Source organism: Aptenodytes forsteri, unplaced genomic scaffold (assembly GCF_000699145.1).
Source record: "Aptenodytes forsteri isolate BGI_AS27 unplaced genomic scaffold, ASM69914v1 Scaffold155, whole genome shotgun sequence".
Lineage (NCBI taxonomy): Eukaryota > Metazoa > Chordata > Aves > Sphenisciformes > Spheniscidae > Aptenodytes > Aptenodytes forsteri.
This window is the reverse complement of record NW_008794446.1, coordinates 8,951,414-8,967,350: the sequence shown is the minus strand read 5'-3', so window position 1 is coordinate 8,967,350 and position 15,937 is coordinate 8,951,414. Positions and strand designations below refer to the sequence as shown.

Below are 15,937 nucleotides of genomic sequence, written 5' to 3'. Positions count from 1 at the left end.
GGTTGACGGTTGGACTCGATGATCTTAGAGGTCTTTTCCAACCTCAATGATTCTATGATTCTATGATTCTATGATCATGAACAGTGAAGGATAAAACCAATAGTAACAGGAGTTAATGTGTTATAGGAAGTGGCCTTAATTCACCCCGTTCGTGCAAGTGAGTGAAAACACTGTGTCTGAGGGGGTTCCCACACTGCAAAGATAGGACATGTGTGGTCTGCGTATCAAATAATGTATCAGCACAGCTGAGCAGTGAATAGATTTCACTAAGGTCTTCACCACCACCTTGTGGTAATACGAAAATACTGCAAGCGTTATAGTGCCCTGGTTTGTATCTGGGACATTGTATCTACCGTGCTCTGAGGAAAAGGAAGGGTAATGTGCAGCAATTAGCTGCTCTACTTGAATGAACTTCTGTAGCCAAATTAGCCTCGCTGCTGTGCTAATTGAGAAGAAGAAATGAGAGCCACGACAATCAATCCTTTTCTCTTTACCCGTTAGGCACCATCTGAATTTTTCTAGGATTGCTTAGCTTTGGCCTCCTCTCACACTTCAAAAGTTTAATAGCCCACCCTGCCAGCTTAGTGCTGTGCCCTCAGTGATCTGTCCTGCCATGCAGAAAACCTGGATTTATTGATGAACCTTCCTGGCTGCAGGGTGCTGGGAGAGCCGGTGGCTCTGGGGTGACAGCACCGGGGGCAGCAGGGGCTCCTGGGGACATGGCACCGGCAGCGGCAGGGCCTCCCGGGTGGCAGGGTCCTTACGCTGACCCAAAAGAGGCTGTGAATTTTACAATGACAACAGTGACGGTCTGTGTATCCCAATCCTGAGGTGAGAATGACGTAATTCATTAGTTACATTTACCTTGACAGACTCTGCAGTTAGTCCAGTTTGATGCTTTTTTAGCAGAGAACCAAGAAAACTGCTGTAGGAATGGCCTTAAAGACAAACTACCATCAGCTGCTTTCTAGTGTGCCTTGCCTCATCACAGAATAATGCCTTGGAAATAATTACACAGTAGCAAAAGTACTTAATTTGCTTTTAAAAAACGTTGCTTCTGAATGGCAGGAGATGCAGGGGTTTTTTAGATTGATTGCTGTGCTAATTACCTTTGTTAGGAACTGAATATGGCAGTAATAACCATGAGATGGATGGTTAATAAAAGAAGATATACCCAACCTTATGAGCAGAGCACCTTCTAGACACTTTTTCAGTCCTTTGTGAGTCAGTATCTCTAAAGTCTGGGGTATGCTCATAGGTAGAGGCCAAGGTTAACTGTGCCTAGCAAATCTGCCTACTGACAGTTCACTTCAGTGTATATATTGGGCCTTCTGCCTTCTTATTTCCTATGTGCCAGAAACAAGGAGGAATTTGGCATGTGCCTGGTTCTGCCAGCAAAGTCCCTCAGGAACACCTGGAACTACTCCTTCCCCCTGAAGCAGTTTCAGCTTTCCAAAAATCACCAGGAGAAACAGTCGATAAATCCTACATCATTTTGTGTTTCTCTTCTGAGTGAAACTGAGCCCTTGAAGGGCAGTGGTACTCCTTGCTCTGCTAACCTCTGCCCTCTCAGATTTGCCCTTCTGAACTTTGCTGACACCAGACTCCAGTGATGCGGACACCTTCCAACCTTCGCTTGTCTGCGGAGTGGTTTGTCCGTCATTGCTGGTGGCCCACTCTGAATGCTTAAAACATTAAAATGACTCGGGTAAAAACCTTGCTCAGGTGTCGTTGTCCCCCCACCGCCAAGATGCACAACAGAAATGTAAGATGTAACATAAACAGAGGGAAGGTGTGATGGGTGTGGATCACTTGTCTGGTGCAACCTGCTGTAGGTACCAGCAGAGACATTATCTGGGGGTGCCATATGGAGTTTATAAAGGCAGGGGGTGGGTGTGTGTGTAAATATATATGGATACAAACACACACACACACACGCACACACATACATCTTTTTTTGAAACCAGAGCCTAAATACTTAATAGTGGCAGTATGTGAGTTCTCAGCCCTTAGTACTCACCTGGACAACCAGAAGTCAGTTCTGACTGCAGTGAACTAAACCTAACTCAGACCTAAGATTAAAAAAAAGACATGTTGTGCTGACAGTTTATACAGTTTAGACATATTCTCACAATTACATGTTCTCTAGCTAGTTAGAATAACTGAATTTTGAAAAATATTCAGAAACACATTAAATATTTGTGTGCTTTCCTTACAGGCTGCATGATGTGCAGTTTTCCATTGCTGACTTTTTCATTTCTCCTTTGGTACTGTAACATAAAAAGGCCTGAATCCTTGTCTCTGTTACCAAGCACAGATCATCATGTAGCCTCTAAAAAAACCCACCAAACCAAAAAACCTGAGACAAGCAGTGCTATTTCTGCGCGAACTAAAAGGTCCACCTGATAGATCAGCTCTCGAGGAACTTAAAAGCTGATGGTATGGAACAATTGACAGGATTTAGCCTGACTGCCAAAGCAGGAAATAAAATGCACAGATGAGCTCACCATGGCCAGATGAATTGCAAGCTCCTTAGAAAGCCTATTGATCACAACGCCGTACTCCAGTGTTTGCTCAAGGTATGTTTTTCGGTCATCCGATCTACCTCAGTACTCAGACTGTGCCTTTCACTTTGATATTGGAGCACTCGGCACGCATCCTGCTGCAGCAGCAGCACTTGGGAGGCCTGGGAAACTCTCCGCTGTGAGGGGAACCAAGAAATAGAGATAAGAGCTTGGACATTGGAAGGAGGGCGAAAGAATTGGCAAACCCAACTATTCTGCCAGCATTTGAAACTGCCAAAGCATTTTTGGTGAAAAGATTTCAGCAAAGTATGTTATTTTGTTAAAGCTAATGTGTCTCAGAGAAACGTAATTTTTGACGCAGCCTTGAGCAGGAAGGACACACGCACGCCTTTCAGATGTGGTCCCCTGCTCTGTCAGGATAACAAGAAACGAAAAACTTCCCCGAATCAGAGCGGTAAGTTGAATCTCCAGCAGCGTCGCCCATTGCTGTAACAAGCAGGCAGGTAAGCCTGTTCACACACATTTACAGAACATGCCTTTTGGATGAACCCTTTCAAAAGGTTTTGCTTTTGTTCCAAAGAAAATAAAATATAATCCTCCTTATCTGAACTACAGTACTTAAGTCACCATCCTCTGTTAGCAGGAGCTTTACTAATACAGAGGCTGCATTTGCATTTACTTCCAAGGGGTACTGTGGGAGCTGTCTGCCAGGACAAGGTGAAGCACAGTCACTGCAGATGCATATGGCTGGGACAGTAACAAGGATGGGTTTTGCCTGAACGATGAAGACTTCAATCCCAGAATCACGTTTAGTAGTTGTTAAAATGAACTTGTGCTGGGAAGTACTGCAGCTGTGACTGCAAAAACCAAGAGAGGAGGGTGTGACCTTTTTTGCTTTAAAATAATAAAATAAATATGACAGTTGATACATTTTTGCATCACAGAGGATATTTTGTAGACAATAAAAAACCCCACAACAATTTTAAAACTGCACAATAAAGTTTTATAAGACACAGCTGAGGAACTTCAGCTTTGTACATGATTTAATTCAAACACGTACAATAAGAGAAAAATAATGGGAATGTAAGTTTGTACTTATTTCCAGAAAATAGATTCATTTGACAAACAGTGTTCCAAGAGTAAATAAACCTTGTAATGCAATTACTTCAGAACAAATGCACATCAAGCTACTGCAGTCCCATACACTGTACTTCAGCCGTCAACAGCCAATTCACCTGCTCTGTAGCCAGGACACTTCATTTACAACGTGTAACAGCACACAGACGGTAAGATGCACAAAGCAATGTACGTAAGATAAAAATGTTACAAAACACTTGTCAAAATAAAATATATATGCAAGTCGTCCCTAGTATTTACAACAAATAGTTTTAAATTAGAGATAGTTCAGAAGGCATCTCCTCCATACAAATGCCTAACATACAGAAAAAAAGCAGAAAGGCAGTCAAAGAAAGGTACTGTGTTAGCTATGGCTAAAGACCTTTGGCTCCAAAACTCGGTTATAATTATTTTCAAAAGACAACTAAAATGTGGAACATTTGAGTAGTCTGTCTTTGAACTCCGTTATTACACTGACCACTAAAACTCAATGTGAAATTTAGCATGGCAAGAGCCACTTGTAAAACAATCTTATTATTTTATACATCAAATGCTCTGAGTTAGATGCAATTATGGTTTGGCATTTTCCTAACTCGGTGGGAACACATTTGAGGACAATTATATTTTACTGCATCTCATGCATAAAGTCTGAGGTTGTCTGCTCAGCAGGCCATCGGGAAGGCTCTGGCTGTGCTTTATCTAAACGAGGCACAAATGTGCTTAGTAGTTGCCCTAGAACTTTTTATAGTAACTTAAAGCATGCAAAAGCGAGAGGAGAAGAACAGATGTTGCCGTCACACCTTTCTGATCATATATAAGTTTTGTGATCAGAAGGAGGATCAGGGCAAGAGTTGCTAGCATACAAACTTTTACATTTTAGTTGCAACTCTTTTTCCCAGACTCTAAAGTCAGGCTGAACCCCAAGTAAATATTTGTCTTAATTGTTGGATAATGTAATTGTGTGTTTTCATTTAACTATAATTTGTTTAAAAGGTTATGGTGGTATCTAAATTTGGCCCATCTTGTTACATTTTATCTTAATCTGTTGCAAGGTCAGATTGCAAAGAAAGACACAGAGAATACTGTAAAACAACCATGTCTGTATGTAGGGTACTATCTGTAAAACTGTCCTGAGTAATCTGCACCATGAAACATTTGCTTTTTATCGCTCTGAAATTCACTTCTTGAGAAAAAAACTGCTGCATCCAAAACCATATGCAAACATTTCTGTTCATTTTTAGGGCTAAGGCACCAGCACTACTACGTGGGGAGAGCCTTCATGGGCACCGACGTGGCAGAAGATACATCCCAAAACCTCCTTTTTTTTCCAGCACTCCACAGAACCGAGCCCTGGAAGGAAGTAGGTTTTAGCAAAGACACACATGGAAGTAAGTGTGAATCTCATAAAGTCTTAAGGTCCAGCTGGGTAAGCTTCTGGGTGAGCACTGCAATCCAACTTCAGACTTTTTTTTTTTGCATCTAGAACAAGTCTTTCAAAATGTGATTATGAAAAACATCATCTCCACTTCCACAGTACGTGCATCACTTTGGTTTGCAGGCCTGAACGTGGCAAGTACCCACAAAAATGGGTATGTAAGAAACACAAAAGGGTTACTCATTTAAGGGGAAGGGCATGCATCCATGCCTGCATTTGGAAGTCTGCTCCTTGTGTTTAAATTGAGCATTTAGAATTATCTTTTAAAAAAATCTGAACAGAAATGGCTTGTTTTAAACATCAAAAGAAAAATACAACCCAGCCAACTTTTTTTCACTAACTTTCCCGTGCATTTTCTTTAAGCTGGATCGTTGAAAATATCAGTGCATGTTTCCAGTTCTTAACTGTTTCAGGTCATCTTCCATCGCTATGGGAAAGCACAAGCAATGAAGTTCACTATGCAGTGAACAATTAGGCTGAGCATCACCAGACTTTGCATTATTGCTGAGCTATATACACAAGGCATTTGAAATGTACAGTTGTCAAAAGATATCATTTAAAATCAAAACCACAAACCTGGGCTTTGCAGAAGTTGCCGCAAAGTTATCAAATCACAAAATCTAGCGACTAGTAGGCTTCACAACACTGATGATAAATAAAAATATAGAGGTAACAATAGTAGTAGGAACAAATACATGTTTAAAATAAGGCTTTTTTACATTGTTGTTAGGATGCCTGGCCTCTAGCCCCTTGTTTGTTCTTCATATATTACAGATTCATGACAAAGCTGATTGTGTCCATTGTCAAAGAGTACCCTTGGATCTATCCTTATCATCAGATAATGCCCCTAATCAGCAGCATAGGGTAAAATATTGTAAAGACATTCATAGCAAATCAGTTCTGAAACATACGGAGTCTTTCTTTCCTTCCATATTACCAGCAGTCTTGTCATCCTTAATGAGAGCTATCAAGCAGAAATGATCAGTGCTGCAAATATCAAGATCCTGTTTCTTCCTGATGGCTTTTTAAAAGTTATTCTCCCAAATCAACTTCATGTCATAGGCAAATCATAGCAATGCAAATCACGTATTGCATATGCTGGCCAGAGCTGATCTTAATCGAGTCAGGTTCTTCCCCTTCCAATACAGACTGACGACTCTGAGACAAAAATCCATCTCCAGTCCACACAATTTCTCTGTCCCTTCCAGTAAGGATTTATCTTTCTTTGTGAAGTAATAATTGGTCAAAATCCATTGTCAACTGACTGTGTAGAAGAAGCGTGGATCCAGACCACTTCCATATATTTACATTACCATTCATCCATTTTCTAAGTCAAGTTATATGAATACAAAGTGTGAGAACTATGTAACATAGCCAGCAGTCAGCACGTACCGTCTCAACTCTGACTTTGTACATTCACATTATCTCCATTAGAAAATAAAAAAATACTTTTTACACAGAGAAATAAGCATATTGGAAATATAAAGAAGCATCTCCCAGGCGAAGAAGTGCGCAAAAAGTGATATAAAAGCTCTATACTGAAAAGCATACATGCATGCAATATATTGCTGTGACTGAAAGTAATCAATCTGAGATGCCCTGGGCTCCTCTTGTTTCCACTTGTGTGCAATAAATGCACATATCTTTACAGTCCATTTCACACTCTGTTCATATTTCTATATGACAGAGTAAGATTTCCCTGTTCCAATCTGGAATATGGTAAGGCCTTGCGGGACGTTCTCCTGCCATTTGGCAATTTAATAGAAAAAGACAGGAAGGATTAGGGTCCACTAAATTCTGCAACAGCTGGTTAATCACATGGGATGTCTCCACCTGATCTTAATGGGTGGTCTCTGCTCAGTGCTCCAAAAGGAAGGAGAAAACTCTCCTCAGATTCCTTGCTGATATACCCTTAAGGAAAAATTCCTCCCTATCCTAAATTTGGCCATCAATATAAGGTTAAGAAAAATGAAATGTTACAATGACCTGCATGATTCCATCACTTCTTCAACATAACTAAGAAACAGAAATCAAATTCTGCTGCTTCAGAGTAACAGCAAGTTGTCTTTGTCAGAAGGGAGACTGCTCTTCATCAGCAATGCCGACACTTGGCAACATTGACTTCAGAGCAGTCTTGAGGAACTTCATTCTTCTTCTAGACAAATGTTGTATTTCTGGCTCAAGGGAGCCCAAGGTTTTCGCTCCAAAACTGGAGATTCACTGAGCTCAAATAAGCTTAACTGTGTCTCCAAGGTCCTTCTCCGGAGGCAAGCCTCCCTCTGTGCCGATGTCCTTCCCAGGCCCTTGGCCTCTCACTTTTTAAAGGGGGTGAGTTTGTTGAAGGTATGCCAGAAGAGGGATGGCTTCCGCTTGGGTTCTGCCAGGGCAAAAACCTGCTGCTGCGGGATGCTGGTAGGCACAGTGATGTGGCGCTGATGAATAGGATGCAGGCTTTGGTGTGGAGGAGGCACAGGACACCCGTTATAGCTCACACCTGCAGAAGGAACAGTTTAAGAAAGCATATGAGTCAGCTAACAGAGCAACCAATACTGGGAAAATTTAAGCACAGGACCATGGGACAAATTCAATGGTCAATAAAGCCAGTATGAATTTTGCCATGATCCTGAACAGAAGCACTACTAAAGGTTACCTTTTCTGATGTTAGACTTTTTAATTGCTGCATTGATTTGGCTTAAGAAGAGAGTAATACCAGTAAAAATAACATTACAGAATTACCAAAAATAAGCAGCAGTTTCCCATAGCCTGGCTATATTGTTTGCACAAGTAAATTCTGGTATTTCAAAGGAATGACAACACAGTAGATACTCGTATTTTAGTCAAATCTCAGAATAAGGCTGGGTAAAATATTGCTACCAACATAAACGTTATTTCTTCAATTTGGAAAATATTTTTCCAGGCTAATGTTCTCAGACTTTGACCTTTGTGCATTCTGAACAGAATCTCCTGATCACAATCTTCAGCCACTCCCCTGAAAATCTGGACAGGTTTTATAAGTATCTAGTGATTGATAAAGAGAAAATGCTTTAATAATATTAATTCCAGGCAGCAGAGGACTACCTAACATCAACTTCTTCACTCCTTCAGACTTAATGTGGTCCCACTTGCTCAGTTTATTCTCTCAACACACTAGAGATTTACCCAAATTTGACCTGAAGATAGAAAAGGACAAAATCACGGTGCATTTTCTGAGAGAGAAAAGGAATAAAAAAGCTGTTTCCAGAGAAACACGTTTCTAGCCTATCCTTCCTTCTAGTCCAGGACAGAAGGAAGCCATTTTGAGTTTATTATCATAAATACAGCAACACATGGCTTGCAAAAAGGACTTTAGGATATTTTAAACAAAGCACAGAATTGCTAAAGAAGAACAAGCTGTTTGAGTAAAAGCAAAGGAAGGAATCAGTAACCCTCATTTCTAATTTAATCTCTGCGTGCATTTTCTTACATCCTTAAATAAACAGCTTGCCTTACCTCTTCAGTTTCTTCTCTAATAAAGAGAATACTGACTTGCCTGTCTGAAGGCAAGTCTCTCCCCCAGGAGACCGGGGAGCTGATTTAGTAGACAGTTTCCAAAGGCATTGGAATTTGGTATTAAAATACAGGTTAATGGAAATTATTTGAACTCCATGTAAACCATGAAAATTTTTTAAAAGATTGAAGAACTCAACCATAGCCAGATTGTGCTATTTCCTAACATAAAGAACACTGGAACACAGTAAGAATGTAAAGCAATTCTGAACACCCACCTTTAATTTTTCCATGCCTTGACTTACGGGCATTCTGCATGGCTTGTTTCTTCTGGGTTTCTGAGATTTCCATTCCTATGTCAAAGTGTAATATTAGGGCACTGGTATAAAAAAACTGTATCTAATACTTGATTACATTAAATTAAAACAAATAAGTAAACCATATTTTAAACAATTTTTAGTAAATCTTAATAGTAATATACCTGAAGTTTTTAGAAGTATGTTTTACTTTGTCATATAAATTTAAAGATTGCTTTTCACTGGGATAACAATAGGAACATTAATTTGCCTGTAGATTACTGGGAAAAGCTGCTTTCCAGTTCCTGCAAATGGCAATTACTGAGGTACTAACCACACAAAAGTTCTTTTTATAGCTAAGTCCAGATAACAAGAGATTAAAAAAAAGTGTAAATTAACACTTCTGAAAGCTACAAGCCACGAAGTAATAGATCACAAATGCAGAATCTGTTTCTTTTTTCACTCACTCTGAGCTAACTTGGGGTAACAAATTGAAGTCGCTGGTGTTGCAGTAGTACAAATTTGGATATCTTTCCCTCCACTCGGAGAAGACAGTATCACATAATCTGCCAGACACCGAAGCAGGCTGTGACGTGGCTGTGGCTGCACCAGACTGGGTCTGGATCCCTCTCTCCAGCTGTACTCTCATGTACTTGTTTGCATACTTGTATGACTTACATGATGCTATAGTATGTGGTCAATCCTATACTATTTACTATCATGTGACAGGTGTTTGACTGATCTGTGCTGAGTACAGAGATGCCAGACATCTGCTATGAAAGGTGACACCAGTGACTGGTGTTGTCTGGAGCCCATGTACAGGCTACTCCAGTCTCCTCTCCCTGCGCACAAGACAGTTGAGATACATGGATATGTTACGTTTGCACAAGGAGACAACAGGGTGCACATGCTGTCACTCATTTCACTCATATGCACATAAAGAGCACAGAAGTTGCAATTCAAAGTCAGAATGAAGCGTCTGGTTTGGTTCCGTTTTGCATCTTCCCGCACTTCTCTATACTTTTAAAACTCCCTTTACTTTTTTAGCCTGAACTTATGAAGAAGTTATTACAAATCAGCGTATTAACTTACAATACAACAGCAGGTAGCCGTAATTTTGGGGTAGCAGAAGTTTTTTTTATTCTGCAGGGTTTTTTTTCCTTTATAGAAACAAGGAAACAGATTAAAAAACCTGAAAGCAATTTCATCAACAGAGATCAGACCACTTTCTTAGGGTTATTATTAGCGGTTTGGAGAAGGATTTTTCGGCTGTGGCCTTTTCTTCCCATATATTCATAAAAGCTAAGAAAAGCTATATATGGTTTGGGAGACAGTGACTCACACCAAAGTGTCTTTGAAAATAGAAGTAAAATGCCATTTGCAGTTCTGAATTGGAAGAGTATTTGTTCTCTGAATGGTTAGATTAGAGGCTTTGTGTCAAGTCCAGCAAGATAGCTTACAAAATCAACAAGATAAATTTAAATCTGAGGTTGAGAATACTGGCGCCTTTCCACTGGTTTTGGCTAAAGGAAATGTTCAATTATGCCAAAAAAATGAAATTTTAGAAAAGAAGCAGTCTTCTGAGTAATGGAGAAAACGTGGAAAAAAAATTGTGACTGGCAAGACCAAATGGACATTAGCTATTACAACTCAGCTATCTTTCCTCTGGTTCATGTGCCAAAACAGGTACATCGGAATAATGAGTTGCGACATTTGAAAAGCAAGTTTCCAGAAGGCTGGATGTTACATGGGCAGAAAAGACTGCAGGTGCCTATGTGGCATTATCAAAATACAGTTTCTCATCATACTGAATTTTCTTCACTATATTGCACAATGCCTGAAGAGCAGCAAGCACGATGGACCCTCCCTTGCAATCCTTGTGCTCAGCACTGTGGGAATTTGTGACCCAGCCCTAAATAAGGGTTAGTGCTGTTACAACAAATCTCATCATTATCACTGCTACCACTGTTGGATGGTTTCCCTTTTTAATATCATATGTTGATTTTCATGAGGTCCCAGTAGAATAACTAATGACATTTAAGGCTGTAGCTGCTACACCTTTGCAGTTTCCTCACACTTGGGGATTTCTGCAGCAGTGTCACTTAGAAGGAATGGTAACACCCCACTGCCTGCACAAGACAGACCTGCTGCTGCCCAGGGCAAGCAGTAGTGTGAGCCTCAGAAACACCCTGACATATAGCATTTAGCCCGCTCAACATACTCTCCCGGTGCTCCATAAAGCAACCACTGCAGGAGAAGGTATAGATACAGATTTGAAGAGCTCAAGAATGCTCCTCAGAAAGGATGGGAATGGAAAATGTTCACATTTTATTTTCTTTTGCTCAGTCCTACTCACAAAAGTGCAGGAGCTGTGATTTATTCCATATCGTCCTTCCATATGACTGTACTACTGTTCTTGTCATCCAGCATCGCAGCTGGAGAGCTACTCACAAAAGTGCAGGAGCTGTGATTTATTCCATATCGTCCTTCCATATGACTGTACTACTGTTCTTGTCGTATGCTGGAGAGGAGGCTTTCTGTAACTTTGTTGTAAGAGGGATTGTTTGGACACTCATCATCAGATCCTCTGCATTGCTTTATTACCTTCTGATCACCTTCACCCTTTTGCAGTACCCACTTCATTTCAGAGTTCTGTTTAGGAAAGACAGCCACCACCCATCCCCATGAGCACAAGGTGACTGAGCAGAGAAACTCACGAAAGCCATCAGTGTTGTGCCCAACAGGATCATAATGTCACACCGTGATGTTCAGCACAGGAGAAGAGTTGGTTTTGAAAAGTTTGGAAAGTTTGAGGAAAGTTTAGCTGTGGCTGCTTCATTGTTTAGTCTAGACTCGAGATGACTGGGGTTAATTGCAACAGTTGGTGCAATGGGGAAGAGTTAAAACGGGTTTTAGAGTATGAATTGGTAAACTTGAAAGTATTTTCTTCGACTTACGGACTATCTACAATACATATGGAGGAGGCCTTATTTTTGTCATATTTAGAACAGTATCAAACAAGAGAAAGCCACTAAGGTTAAAAGGTTTACATTTGTAATCTAAGGGTTATTCCTGTCTCCCTAGTCTTCTGACGAGGTGTTTTAAGTGAACATGGAATATGAGATTTGGCATTTTGTTTAAATTTTAATAATTTCTGAGCTATATCATCCACTTCACCGGACTTCCAATTTTAACCTGCTGTCATCCAAAGCCTAAGCCTGAAGACTGTTATAAAAAGGAGAAGTTCTCATGCAGTCAACACACAGATATGCACTAATATTTTCATTACTTCTTTAGGAATATTAAAAAGAGTTTTATTTTTCTTATTAGTGTTGCCGTCTTCTTTGTGTATGTTTTGCCAATGAGATTTTGCTGGAGCTTTTGTCACTGATCTTAAAGGAAGCATGAAACTATGCAAAAAAAAAAAAACAAAACAAAACAATCCTAATGTACATTCATACAGAAGACACTGTCCTTAGAGTGTCCCACAGGCTGTGAGTCTAAAGCTGATCCTAGGAGTTGCTACCTTTTTCCCTGCTCACTCAAGGTTAGGCTTCATTTCTCTGTAAACTGCCCAGTGCTGCTGTCGTTGGGTTTGTAACCAATGATACTATGCAACTGCACAGGTCTCCTCAACACAGGAGGTGCCATTGTATGACATTGACAGTATAAATCTACAATTATTGCTGCTTGGCTTTATAATAAAGTGTCCTTTACAAACAGATGTTTTGGGCCAAGACTCATACAAAAGTGCTAGGATTTTGGATATATTTTTATTATTGATTGGTCTTTGTGAATTGCATCTTGTCATATCGCATCTCTCATTCTGCTCCGTAATGCACCAGAATCACATGGGTTACGCTGGGACACGGATGTCATAGCTAACTGCCCTGGACCTTTGGCCCACAATGACAGAGCAAACACACCTGAACAGGCTTCATTTACACAGCTAAAGGTCATGTCGGGTAAGAAAGGGACACCAGTCCCAGAAGGCAGAGCGCACATCTGCACAAGGCATAAAGAAGTGTAAAAGCAAGAACATTCCCCTTTGTTTTTATCACCTTTTAGAGAGGAAATCCTTCCACTCACCCATTTCCTTGTCTTCCTGAACTCTTCTCCTTTCGCTTTCGCATGCCTCCATCCATCTCTTTTTATCCTCCTGTTTTTTTGCACAGAACAAATGAATCTCTTCTGTTGCTCTGTTTATTATCTTAAAAGCATTCTTGACATTAATGTAGAAGTCTTTGTCTCTGCCATCTTCGGTGTCCACAATTTCCATCTCATCCATGTCAATACGATCCTTATAATACAAGATGTCCCTTCTCAGTAAGTCCTTCTTACAGAACACAAGCTGATGGTCAAAAAGGAAGAAAGTCCTTTGCTGGCTTTTGCCTTGCTTTGATATTTTGGTCAGTTCTCCTGAGTGGATCAGTTCTGAGCTTCTGGCTAACACATCTGGTCCCTAAGAAGATATATATATGTAATAAGTAAATAATATTTTAAGATCTTACTGTGTGGCTAACCAGTCTCATTTTATAATCAAGTCTTAAGTTCATTTGTTTTTCTTGTATTTTTATTATTAGATTTGAAAATGTCGTAGAACGTAGATAATCTCATACAGGCAAATTCAATGAATGCGGTTCTGCTCTACTTTACTTCTGCATAAATCAGGAGGAAACTCATTAAAGTCAGTGAAGCAGGTTCAAGTTCTGACAGAACTACCAAAAATCCAAAGGAGATTCTATATGTCTAGCATTTTAAAAAAATCCATTTTGTCATCTCAATCCAGTGTCATCTCAAAGACAAGTGTCCATGTTAATACATGCTGCTTTTCCTGATTTATAAACAAGGTAATCATTAACAGATTCACTGCAAATGAAGCAACTGGACTTTTAACCGAGCAATGACCAGTTGAAAAGTAGACACCATGAGCTACCTACTACGCAGAAAGATGTATCCTGTAGAGGACATGAAGTACTGTACACAGTACCTTTGCTCAGGAAAGGGACAGGCTGACACTTACCTCCCAGTCTACGATAGAGACTTGCCAATGAGCAATCTTGTCTATGCTTTCTAGTCTTCGTTTTCGCTCATTGATCAAGCACGCTACGTTCTTCATAGCCTCATATGCAGCTTTTATGTTGTTATAATCACTGTGAAATGTAGGCACATTTCAAAGATCACTTATGCAATGGATATGATGCAATCACAGACTGTGACACACTGCTTGAAGTATTAGCCCACATTACCCATTTATCCCTCTACTCAGGGTACTTAAATAAGAGAAACCTGATTCTCAGCTATCCTGAACCTCACATGGCAGTCTGTACAATTCAGTGCTGCTGTACTGCTAGGCTTTGTCCAGGAGCAAATTATTAAACTGGTGGAAGGAGGCAAAGGAGGTAGATTAATGAAGTGCAATACTGTCTCTACTGAAAACAATGGTAAAACTCCCATTGTATCAGCGATACCCACATTTCACCGAAGGAATTTGTTTTTAAGCAAGATTTTAGTGCGATTTTATTGGGAAGGGCATTCCTTCAATCATGTTTAACAACTGTATTTTCTCCTTCTTGTTCCCAATGGCTGGGTCAATGAACGCAAACAGAGAACACTATGTGGGCAGGAAAAATACCGAAAGCAACCTCAAACAGGGTGAGCGAGGGACCCAAGAACATGGGCACCGAAGAGAGGAATTAAAGGAGACAATGCAGACTGTTTTCATGCAACAAGTGTGTGAGAGCCAAGATGGTCACCTTCCCCTGCCTGCTCCAGGTCAAATGCAAGCCTCCTGCCCTTATTCCATTGCTCTGCTCCCCTCCTTCTTTCCCTGAGCTCCCCACATGCTTGTGAATCTCCTCAACCTGCAGGCAGGTTTTCATTCCCCTTTGAATAGCATCCATCACTCCTTCACCTTCCTCAAATGGAGTCTCTGAGAAGAGAAGGAAAGAGACGTGTTTCTCGCCTTAGAGTCCCAGCAGAGCAGCTGCCTTCCGTCCTTTATCAGAACGCCTCTTGCAGAAAAGGGGGCCAGAGGTAGAAAACAGCACGAGCCAGAAATAAATCCTGCAAAGGGGTCAGCCTCGCTGTCGTTTTTATCTGCTTCTGTCTCAGTTCCTATTTTCATCAGCTGCTGCTGATGGATGCGCTTCCCTTCTAAATCTGCACGTTACTCTCCTCTATTTATATCTATGAAAACTCTTTTCTGCCACACTGTATACAAAAAGTGAGATTAACAATAACAAGATTCTACTAATGTCAGGGAGATGTCCCACAGGGTGACCGCATGATATCCACACTGCTACTCTTGCCCTTCCTTATCTCAGTTCCTTCTTTCTCTATTGGTGTGTAACGTTATTCCGCACTTGCTGCATAACCTGTGGCCTTCATGGCAGGCTGCGCACATCGGATCTTCAAACTTTTTATGAAAACAAAACAAAAAGCTACCAAAAAACCCAGTTGGCTGGAGCTTTACCAAGGCTCCGTGTGGGTGTGGGCCTGCCTGTTTGTGAGCATCTCTGTACACTGAGCACCTGTCTGTGCTTGTAGGCATCTCTGGATGCTGTGCCACAGAAGAGGAAAACAGGTACTATGGGTGGAAGGTGGCAAGACCTCCCTGTCATTTCATCTGCAGGTTTAATAGCTCACAGAATAATCTTTCTAAAATTGGTAGCAGTGAAAGAGATACCCATGTTAGTAATTGTTATTGCAGGACTTCCCAGGTAGCCACAGAACTGAATGGAGGCATTTCACACCTGAATGTCAGTACTTCACATCCCCTATATTTCGCCCCTGGCAAAAATCCTGTGGTCTCCAGGGGGAGTTTTCTCAAGGTTAAAGAAGTGCAGACTTTGGCCAAGGAAGCATTGCCTCAGGCTGCATTTGGACTTTGAGCACAGGGGTCACAATGGAACATTTTTCTTGCAGTTGTACAAGGTAAAAAGGCAGACATTTAAAGATAAAATCTTAATTTAGTCAAATATTTAATCAGCTCAGGGGTATACTAGAAAGGCTCATAACCTGCAACTTCAATTCTTATTTATCCCAGCTGAAAATCTAATATCTGGACTTTATTGCAA

At 40.7% G+C, this 15,937-nt stretch overlaps 1 protein-coding gene across 2 annotated transcripts in view; it reads right to left on the bottom strand.

Moving 5' to 3' along the window:
- Positions 1-3,505: 3,505 nt before the first annotated feature.
- The window catches only part of SPATA13 (spermatogenesis associated 13), a 49,743-nt gene continuing 37,311 nt past the window's right edge, over positions 3,506-15,937 (bottom strand). For both annotated transcript variants that reach the window (XM_009290241.1, XM_009290242.1), the window contains 4 exons: positions 13,882-14,011; positions 12,948-13,320; positions 8,841-8,915; positions 3,506-7,570 (listed from right to left, as the gene is read on the bottom strand). In XM_009290241.1, the coding sequence (XP_009288516.1) occupies positions 7,389-7,570; positions 8,841-8,915; positions 12,948-13,320; positions 13,882-14,011 (760 nt within the window). In that variant the 3' untranslated portion in view covers positions 3,506-7,388. The remainder of the gene's footprint in view (positions 7,571-8,840; positions 8,916-12,947; positions 13,321-13,881; positions 14,012-15,937) is intronic.